General features: G+C 31.9%; 1 protein-coding gene across 1 annotated transcript in view; it reads left to right on the plus strand.

Annotated features, from left to right (window-relative positions):
- LOC127734802 (U3 small nucleolar RNA-associated protein 15 homolog) overlaps positions 1-3810 on the plus strand; it is a 61794-nt gene extending 57984 nt beyond the window's left edge. The window contains exons 11-13 of the mRNA XM_052244808.1: positions 399-532; positions 1966-2024; positions 3319-3810. Coding sequence (XP_052100768.1) covers positions 399-532; positions 1966-2024; positions 3319-3539 — 414 coding nt within the window. The 3' untranslated portion in view covers positions 3540-3810. The remainder of the gene's footprint in view (positions 1-398; positions 533-1965; positions 2025-3318) is intronic.
- The last annotated feature ends 7774 nt before the right edge of the window (positions 3811-11584 follow it).

An 11584-nucleotide genomic window follows, 5' to 3' on the forward strand; every position in this document is an offset into this window, starting at 1 on the left:
ATTTTAATATCAATGAATAAGAAATAAGAAATTGGTAATCTGGAAATCATGAAATTGATATAAATAGAAAATGATTATAGTCATACTTGATACTTGGTAAATGCATAGTTTCATTTCTGGTCTCATTGTGTTGTTAAGTATAGTATCAAAATATTATGAAGATCACACAATAAAACAATTTAGACTAGAAAAAAAATGCCTGGATAAAATGTACTGTTTAAATAAGATACTTCCATAACATCTTATGAACATTAGGAAGATACTGTTGCATGTCAACATAAAGCTTTTTTTATAGGACCATAAATATTGTCAGTCATTTTAGGGAATATATATGCTGAATTCTGTAATTGTTTAAAAATGAAAAATATATTTCTTACTGTGTCCATTTCTATTTTTAGATACATGTGAGAACTAAAGAGCCAGAAGTGACTGTCAGTGTTGTACAGGAATTAATAAGGCGTGAAGGTCTAAAACCTGCCCTTGCTGCAAGGGACGACAAATCATTAGGCTTTATAATAAGGTTTATACAAAGGTAAGAAATTCTCAGCTGTCAGAGATAGCAGAACTTTAGGTCTTATAATCAGGTTTATATAAGGTATTAGCATGCACTTGTGAAGTGTCAATATTTTAAATCCTTAGTTGCCATGCATGAAAATCATTATTTTTGAATTAGGTTTATATGAAGTCACATCAAAAACCTGATTTTTAGGCAAGAGCAAAATCTGTTGAGATTTTGTACTGAGATTCAAACAATTTAAAATATAATACTGAATGCAGATCAAAAGATTCGAAATTCCAATATATTTGGAGACATTTTTTATTGAGGAGAAATGTTCAATGGTTATCATTTTTGCATTTGATGTAATTTCTTGAAAGAATTTTATCTTTTAATAAAAAAAGGCTATTGGGGAAATTCTTTTTGCTCACCTTGAAAGGCCAACGTAAACTCTTTTCATGACTTTGGTTCTGTTGTCAATAGCCTCCATCCATCCTTAATGATCTAAAGTTATGATTTCTTCATCTTCTTTGAAATAATAGGTCTACTTGAATAAATGTGGCAGCAATAATGTATGGAAAGTCATCTATAAAAGTCTCACCTCTTTCTGTTGGAGGAGGGGTTTCGGTGGCCCAGTGGTCTAAGTAGTCGAACTAATGTATCACTAGCCAGTCAACACTGAGGTTGTGAGTTCGAATCCTGCACAGGGCAGGTGCACTTGGCTCCAATCTTAATTGACTAGGATTGTCAGTTTTTCTACCGAAGATCGGTGGTTCTCTTTGGGTTCCTCCACCGAACAAAACTGACCGCCACGAAATAGCACAATGTGTTGAAAGTGGCGTTTAACACCAATCAATCAATCAATCAATCAATCAATTCTGTTGGAAACAAATTAAAATCATGACTACAAGAACTAGTTCTTTATTCTACTTGGTCTCTTATTTAATTTTTTGTCCATTGAATTTTCAAGGTGATGTCAAACTTTGTAGTTACAAATTTTGAGTCATTGGTTGGCATATACATTGTACCAATTCAACTATTCAACTTAGGTTCATATGGGAAATTACACTTTTATCTTGATCTATGAAATAGCTTGGTCAATCTGAACCAAACATGGCTGAAACAATGTTGAAATTGTATGAAAATCATTATTTTTTTTTGGTTTGATAAAAACATGGGAATCAGAAGCTTTTTTTTAGTGTGGTTTCAAACTTTAAAAAAAATATCAGCAAACTCATGTAAAAGGCCAATGACATCTGAAATTAAGGAGGTTGAATAGATTTTATGGGATTGTAGATTTGCCATTTGACAGACATTTATAGAGGGTCTTCTGAGCCTCTAGTTTAATGATAAATTGATGAATGGGCTTATTTGGTACTGAAAGTGTATGCATTGTATAAAATTTGCTGCTATTCATATCTATAATTTAAACAAAATTTTGATCATCACAATTTTTTTGATTTTTGTAGAAATATAAGTAACCCAAGATTTACTTCAACATTGACAGATGTAGCTGGTGTTCTTCTAGGTAAGGCAACATTATAAGTAGTTACTAATTCTGAAAAGTTTTCATATGAAAAGAAAAATGTTTTCTGAAAAGTTTTTATATGAAAAGAAAAATGAAAAAGAAATAGTTTTTTCATATCATGAACTTGGGAAGTAATTATATTTTCATACAAAGATTGAACTATAGATGCTCAGCAGTTTACTCTTGATATTCAACTTTCCTCAACACCCTTCAAACTGATCCGCATGAAATTGTACAAATTTATAGATAATGGTTTTGCCACATCAAAAATTGAAAAGGTGTAAAATTAATAAATGTAAAACATTTTGGTGTTTTGACAGTGCTTAAAAATAAAGTGTACAACTAGTGTTTCAGTACTGACATGAACTACTGTGAATTCATTATTATTTGTGGGATACTCATTTTCGTGGATTTCCAGGGTATAGGTGAACCACGAATTTCAATGTTCGGTGTAGCACAAATTATCTATAGACGGAAATGCAGACTTTGGCAAAACCACGAAATCAAATATTCAAGAAAATAGTCTTTCCTCAATCCACGAAAATTGGTACCCACGAAAATACATGATTCCACAGTAATTGATATCTTCTTTTAGTAAACTTTTGGTTTATAGTTTTTGTATTTGTGCTTAAATTGTGTCAGTCAATGTTAACCTTTGAATATTTGGTGTGTGTGTTTTTTTAGACCTTTTGTGTTTCAATGTTCTTAAATGTTCCATATATTTGACTTTTCAACCTTATGGTCTGGAGCAATAGAGCATATCTGTTTAAATTTTAAATAATTCTGTGTGATTGACATACAAATCCTCGTCATACCTTTATTTTCAAGCATGGGAATTTAAAAAAAAAGATAATTGATATAAATGAGTTATTTTATAACTGCTTACTGTTCCAAAGCACGTTATGTCATGTTGCTCAGTCTCTTAAGGCTGTTCCAGTTACAGTATAAGGATATCAACTAACATTTTCACTGTACAAAATAGTCTTTAACACACAACCATAGCAGATTTTATAAAAATATTTTAACCCAATATTATGAAACACAAATTACAAGGCACGTTCAAAATTGATTTTGATTTTGCCACTTTCTGTTTCAAGAGTTTTTCTGCAGGCAGGGATATCTGTGGTCATTGTTTCACCTTATTCTAGTTTACTTAAAGATTGCTCAAATTACTGAACACTACAAAAGACTATAGTCGGGTAACATTAATTACATTAAAAGTTGTTAATGAAGGCTGAAAATTACCCCCACAATTAAACAATGTGTTATAACTTTCTTCTTTCTTTTATTGTAGATATGTATAACTCTCATATAGGACAGTGTGCTGAAGTTGATGCTTTGTTACAAAGGTTACGAACTACTGTCAAACAGGAAGTAGAATATATGAAACAGTTAATGGAAACCATGGGAACAATGGACATGTTATTTGCTGCTGTATCAACCAATCAGAACAAACAATCACATTCAAATTCTTTAGATGTTTTGACTCCTTCTGCAGAAGCACAGACTTCCTGATAAAAATAAAAATGATAAAAAAAAATTGTATTAAATGTCTGCTTTAGCTTGCATGGCTCATTTAACATCTATCATCCATTGTCCATCTTTTTTTAAATTAAACCATTTGCATAAAAAAAAAATCAGTTATTAAGTTGTGATTGAATCAATCCTGCTGTGTTATCATTCAAAAGTGTATTTGATGGTACATGTGCTGCCAAAATGGTTGCTGTTACAAGAAATTAAAAAGCAAAAAGCAAAAAAACCTATCTTGATCTTTTTCATGCTGATATGTAGTTAATTGGGATCAAGAAAACCAAAACAGAGATTGAATGATTTTCATTTATTTTCTTAAAGGCCATCTCATTTTATTATAAAATTCTATCATATAGTTTTTATACGACCGCAAAAAAATTTTTGTGGTCGTATATTGGTATGACGTTGGCTTCGTCGTCGTCGTCGTCGTCGTCGTCGTCCAATGACGCATTAGTTTTCGCACTCTAACTTTAGTTTAAGTGAATGGATCTCTATGAAATTTTACCATAAGGTTCAATACCACAAAAGGAAGGTGGGGATTGATTTTGGGGGTTATGGTACCAACAGTTAAGGAATTAGGGGCCAAAAAGGGGCCAAAAATAAGCATTTTCTAGTTTCCAGACAATAACTGTGGAACGGTGTATGGATCTCACTGAAATTATACTACAAGTTTCCATACCACAAAGGGATGGTTAGGATTTGCTTTGGGGGGTTATTGCTCAAACCGTTTAGGAATTAGGGGCAAAAAAGGGGGACAAACAAGGTTATCCTGGTTAATGGACAAATACTTTAGTACAAAACATAATTTAAAGCAGTGTAAGGGAGATAAATCAAATACATCATTGAAATTATTTCCCTTACACTGCTTTTAAATTATGTATAAAGTAATGGTTAATGAACAATTAAGATAATTTAAAACAGTGTAAGGGAGGTAATCCAAATACAATGTTTTGGTTACTTCCCTTACACTGCTTTTAAATTATGTTTAAAGAAATGCATATTTATAAAGGAAGACCAGTAAAAATATCTGCAAATGTTGCATCTTTTTTTTTTACAAAAAAATCCATATGAAAGATTTGACACTATATTTTAAATTCTATTATAAAATAGATTAAGTTAGCACTATGGTGAATTTAAATGGGTAATTATGGTTGCAAACTCCATTGGAAATTTGAATTGAGATAATGACCATATCTTGAGGGAAAGAATTTTTCGGGGGGAAAAAGGGAAAGGGGGGGGGGGGGGTAAAAAGAAATTGTGGGGGGTCAATTTTTTCTCATTTCAGATTTCAGAAATTAAAAAGAATTATTCTTCAAATATTTTTTTTTTTCAAATTTCAAATATTGAACAATTTCAAGAAGTAATCTTAAATTGCACAGTATGGCGCATTAGATTTGTAAAATCTTTGACCACATTTATTTATTTGTTAAGTTGAATCTAACCGTGTATTTAGATTTTTAATTTTAGGTCCAGTTTTCAAATTGGTCTACATTAAGGTCCAAAGGGTCCGAAATTAAACTTTGTTTGATTTTAACAAAAATTGAATATATGGGGTTCTTTGATATGCTGAATTTAAACATGTATTTAGATTTTTGAATTTTTGCCCAGTTTTCAAGTTGGTCCAAATTGGGGTCCAAAATTAAACTTTGTTTGATTTCAACAAAAATTGAATATATGGGGTTCTTTGATATGCTGAATCTAACCATGTATTTAGATTTTTTATTTGTGGACCCCGCTATCAAATTGGTTCATATTGAGGTCAAAAGGGTCCAAAATTAAACTTTGTTTGATTTCATCAAAAATTGAATTATTGGGGTTCTTTGATATGCCAAATCTAACCGTGTATTTAGATTTTTAATTTTGGGTCCCATTTTTTAAATTGGTCTACATTAAGGTCCAAAGGGTCCAAAATTAAACTTAGTTTGATTTTAACAAAAATTGAATTCTTAGGGTTCTTTGATATGCTGAATCTAAACATGTGTTTAGATTTTTGATTATGGGCCCAGTTTTCAAGTTGGTCCAAGTTGGGGTCCAAAATTAAACTTTGTTTGATTTCAACAAAAATTGAATATATGGGGTTCTTTGATATGCTGAATCTATACATGTATTTAGATTTTAGATTTTTGGCCCAGTTTTCAAGTTGGTCCAAATTTGGGTCCAAAATTAAACTTTGTTTGATTTCAACAAAAATTGAATATATGGGGTTCTTTGATATGGTGAATCTTACCATGTATTTAGATTTTTTATTTGTGGGCCCGCTATGAAATTGGTTCATATTGAGGTCAAAAGGGTCCAAAATTAAACTTTTTTGATTTCATCAAAAATTGAATCATTGGGGTTCTTTGATATGCCAAATCTAACCGTGTTTTTAGATTTTTAATTTTGGGTCCCGTTTTTTAAATTGGTCTACATAAAGGTCCAAAGGGTCCAAAGGGTCCAAAATTAAACTTAGTTTGATTTTAACAAAAATTGAATTCTTGGGGTACTTTGATATGCTGAATCTAAACATGTGTTTAGATTTTTGATTATGGGACCAGTTTTCAAGATTGTCCAGGTTGGGGTCCAAAATTAAACTTTGTTTGATTTCAACAAAAATTGAATATATGGGGTTCTTTGATATGCTGAATCTAACCATGTATTTTTATTTTGGACATTGGACCATAATAGGTAAATTAAAAAAATTGAAGTTCTTAGACCACATTCTTTCTGTTTCAGAAACCTATGCTGTGTCAAATATTTAATCACAATCCAAATTCAGAGCTGTATCAAGCTTGAATGTTGTGTCCATACTTGCCCTAACTGTTCAGGGTTCGACCTCTGCGGTCGTATCAAGCTGCGCCCAGCGAAGCATTTTATTTTCTGATTATATAATTATTGTCAATCATCTTTTCTTTAAATATAAAATTCCTATAATAAGCAAGCATGCTAGCATATGCTTTTTGTCTCCCCTGCGACTTTTTTCGCAGAATGTAAAAACATAGGGACTAGAATCTGACTGTTTAAAGCTTTGTATTTCAGTGGGTAGAAGACATGGATGCTTCATACCTTGTATGCAGATACCTGATGTTACAAAGTTTCAATCTGTCCTTGACCTCATTTTCATGGTGCAGCAATGGCTTGAAAAAAGTTCAGGTTTTTTTTCGTCATGTGAATTTCTCACTTATTATGAGTAGAAGAATAACTATGTTTGGTATATTGGTTCCTTGGAAGGCCTACATGTCTGTCAACACAGGGTTCAACAGACCTTGACTTCATTTCATTGATAAGTGATCAAGGTTGAGTTTTCGTAGTCAAGTCCATATCTCAGATATTATAAGAAATAGGTCAGCTATATTTGGTATGTGGAATGATTGTAAGGTGTACATGACCACCTGGCAGGTTTCATCTGACCTTGACCTTGAAGGTTTTTGTAGTTTGGTCTATTTCTCAGATACTATAAGCAATAAGGGCATTATATTTGGTGTATTGAATGATTGTAAGGTGGACATGTCTGTCTGGCAGGTTACACCTGTCATTGACCTTATTTTCATGGTTTATTGGTCAATGTTAAGTTTTCATTTTTTTGTCAGTGTATCAGATACTATGAGCAATAGGTCAAATATATTTGTTGTATATAATGATTAAGACATGTACATGTCTGTCTGGCAATGTTCATATCACCTTGACCTCTTTTTCATGGTTTATTGGTCAATGTTAAGTTTTCATTTTTTTGTCAGTTTATCAGATACTATAAGCAATAGGTCAACTATATTTGGTGTATAGAATGATTGAAAGGTGTACATGTCTCTCTGGCATGGTTCATCTGACCTTGACCTCATTTTCATGGATAATTGATAATGTTAAGTGTATTTGATACTTGTAGTAATACCTTCATATTACAGACTTTCAAAAACATTAATTTTCAATCATGATAAGTAAAGCAGGCAAGATATTGTTATAGTTATGCAAATAAGAATCAATGAACATGTGTAAAAAAACTTTTCATTGATTTAGTTAATATTATTGAATTTATGCACAACACAATGTCACCAGCTTATGTCTGGTCAAAATGCATTATATGCCCATAATGTGCATTTGTCCAAGCTCATTATGATGGTGAGCTGTAGGCTACTTTGTATGAATGGCATGTCAATCATCTTTTAAAAAAAATGATTATTATACATGTATAGCTAAAATGAGATGTGGATGTAAGACAGCCTCCTGATGATGCAAAAAAAAAACAAAGACAAAAGACATATAAGATAAATATGGTCTTCAATAATAGACCAGAGTCTATACAATATGTTGCTCAGAACTTAAGTTTTCCTCTTTTTGTCATGGCTTTGTCAGTTTTTCTTCTACTAAAGAGTTTTGAATGTCCTCTTGTCTTCCTCCTCTGTTTATCTCAACTGCCCTAAAAGGCCAGGTGAGCTTTCACTATCACTTGGCATCTGTCATCTTCATTGTCTTTGTAAACTTTTTTAAAATCTTCTCTGAAACTATTTGGCCAAATGTTAACAAACTAAATCTTAATGTTCCTTGGGGTGTCTAGTTTTAAAATTATATCAGGGGATTTGACCCATTAACAAACATAGCTGCTGTTACTAAGAATAGAAAATTGGGATGACTTGGATGAGATTCAGTTTTTAGTTTATATCTCAAAAACAATAGCAGGTATAGTCATACTAATATAATTAAAAATTATGAGTAGGTCAAGGTCTTTCTATAATTTTTTTTTTACAAAAATCGGAACAATCTGTTTTGGAATGTCAGTTTTAAAAAAATCAGTTTTTGGCTTGTATTTCAAAAATGCAAAGAGAATGAGTAGACAGACATAGGGTAAAATGATCAACAAGTCATGGTCTATCTCCTATTTAATTTTCTGGAAAGTCATTTTTATACGACTGCAAAAAATTTATTGGTATCACGTCGTCGTCGAAAGCGTCGTCCGAAGACATTTGGTTTCCAGACAATAACTTTAGTAAATGTAAATAGAAATCTATGAAATTTAAACACAAGGTTTATAACCACAAAATGAAGGTTGGGATTGATTTTGGGGGTTATAGTTTTAACAGTTTAGGAATTAGGGGCCTAAAAGGGGCCCAAATAAGCATTTTTCTAGTTTCCAGACAATAATTTGTGGAACGGTGTATGGATCTCTCTGAAATTTTACCACAAGTTTCCATACAACAAAGGGATGGTTAGGATTGGTTTTGGGGGTTTATGGCTCAAACTGTTTAGGAATTATAGGAGTTATTGCCCTTGAAAGATGGATTTTAACCATTTTATGCATTTTTTTTTTGAGAAACCATAATAGATTGAGAGCAACAATCTATAGCCAAAACTTTTCAGGAACATAGGATCTACAAAAAGTTAACATCGCCGAAATTGTGTAAATTGACCCCTTTATATAAGACTAAATATTTCAAGTTTAATAGCTGTTAGTGCACTTGAAATATGTTTTTTTTTTTACTTTATGCTTTTTTTGGCAGAAACCATTATAGATATAGAGCAACAATGTATAGCTAAAAAATTTTGTGCAAAATAAGATCTACAAGTAAATCAGCATGGCCGAAATATAATAGGACTTATTGCCCTTGAAAGAGGACTTTTGCCGATTTTTGTTTTTGTTTTTGTTTTTTTTTTGCAGAAATCATAATAGTTACTGTCAAAAGGAAAGATGTTCAGCAAAATAGGATCTTTGAATAAGTCAAACCTGGCCGAAATCGGAAATTAACCCCATATAGGATTTATTGCCCGTGAAAGCTGATTTTTACTTATGCATTTTTTTGCAGAAACCATAATAGATAGAGAACAACAATGTATAGCAAAAAAGTTCAACAAAATATTAGATCTGCAGATAAGTCAGCATGTTGAAAAAAGTCAACTGTCTGTTCTTGAAATATGAATTTTACACCAATTCTAGATGAATCGTAAATCAATTAGACAAAGAATACCTAAGATTACAAGTTTACCCGGAAAACATATTGTCAAATTTCGTAAGCTGCATTTTTTAATTATTGGTATGAACGTGATAAAAGAAACATTTTCTATTACTAGTGTTAAAACAAGAAGTGATTGTTCTGTTCACAGATCTTGCCAAACTATTGACATTGCTTGCTGATAATCGAAAACAGCTGAAACAGCAGAATAATCTTAGCTTAGCTTTCTGTGGGGAATATTTCACTGATGGGGCATACTTTGCCAGTTGACAGAGAGATACTAACTAAAAGATCCTTTTATAGGATAGTTAACTTATAATTCTGGATTATAGTTAATCTGTTGGTGAAAAATTTGGAAACCTAAAAGAAGAAAAAAATAAGAAGAAAGCTAAACAATCACTGTAGGCTAGTTTGGGATATATGACTGGTTGGACTGACACTTTTTGTAGAATATTTAAAAAAGAAAATCATTTTCAAATGTATGTTGTTTTTAATTTTGTACAAACTTTTGGTAAAAGTTATTTGCAAACGTCCTTATATAGATGGATGAAAACAAAACTACGTTTTTATATATTAAGCTTATCACTGTCCTATTTGCCTTAATATTAAAGGTCGACTGGGCGTCCTGTTGTGGATGTATAACTACACAGTTACGTCCATTCTGAATAGGGACGTGATTTACGATTCCTCGTGTAGAGAGAGTGACACACTCTCTGTACGTTATTGACGGGGACCGTAGGAGGCCTGTTCCAAGGTAAAATGTCTGCCCTTATCCAACATGCGCTCTTTTTCTTATAAAAAATACGGAGATATGTATGATTGCAAATGAGACAACTATTCACCAGAGTTCAAAAGACGTGCATATCAGCAATGATAGGTCACCGTACGTTATAGTCAACCACAAACGGCCCCAACATGAAAACTATGAAAAAATTCAACTAGAAAACTAACGGTCTGATTTATAACAATACAATTTTCGGAAAACAAATATGACAGACATGAACCAATGACAACCACTGAATTACAAGCGCATGACTTGGTACAGGCACATACACAATATTAGGTCGTAGTCAGCTAGTCAAAATTTCCCACCCTTCATCCCGTTTGACAGAACTTACTTTTTGGATTTATTGTTAAATGGTTTTCATGAATGAAATATTTGCCACTGGAAGTGAAGCAAACAACAATCAGTCAATTAATTTTATTGAGAATGTGATGCAGATTTATACTTAACACTGCATCAAAGTTGTTAAAGGACATTATTAGATGTTTAAAGCACTTACAACCTGGTTCAATTGCGACTTGAAAAATATAGAATCTAACCCACTCTAGTACCCTCATATGCAGCTTTGTGGGAAAATGGACGGGGCTCATTGATTGTTTGGAATGTATAAACTTATGAGTTAAAACATGAGTTTTTTTTTATAAAATTCGGAAAACCAGCATTTAGAGATGATAACATGAGATACCATAAACTTTTTATTGCTTATAATTTTACTGGTGTGTATAGTTATTTTGGTACCAAGTAATGAATATTACAAATAAAGGATTTAGATTTCCAGTGTAACGGATAACATAAATATCAAAGGCATTTGTCTCTTAAAACAATTTCATATGTGCCTTAATATAATAAAGGTATATATGATTTTTTTCAGAGACAAGTGCCTGTGATAAATATGTAGAAATGTATAGCAGATTGATATAATGTTGGATTCAGACTTTGTCAGTTGTTGTTCCAATAGTGCCAGTCGATCAGATTCCAAATCCAGACTAGGCAATGATTGGACTGCTCCTAATATTACCATAACATGTTCTTTCCAAAGTTCCTGTTAGATATCGATGTTCTATCCAATGCATCAATGGTCAATGTCATCCCATGTTTTATCTTAAGTTGGGCTCATGCAAAAAAAAAACCAGTATCTTCTGAACAAATTCATATTGACATTAAATATAATCTTGGAATATTTAATATTCCGGACTGTCATCACATTCAATCAATTATGATTAGATATTAATCTCGACATGCATTTCTTACTATACCTGTAGTTTACTTGTTTATTTGTTTTTGGAGCACTGATTACAGGTGTTTATATTACCAGTTTCTTTGAC

Source organism: Mytilus californianus, unplaced genomic scaffold (genome assembly GCF_021869535.1).
Source record: "Mytilus californianus isolate M0D057914Y unplaced genomic scaffold, xbMytCali1.0.p SCAF_3, whole genome shotgun sequence".
NCBI lineage: Eukaryota > Metazoa > Mollusca > Bivalvia > Mytilida > Mytilidae > Mytilus > Mytilus californianus.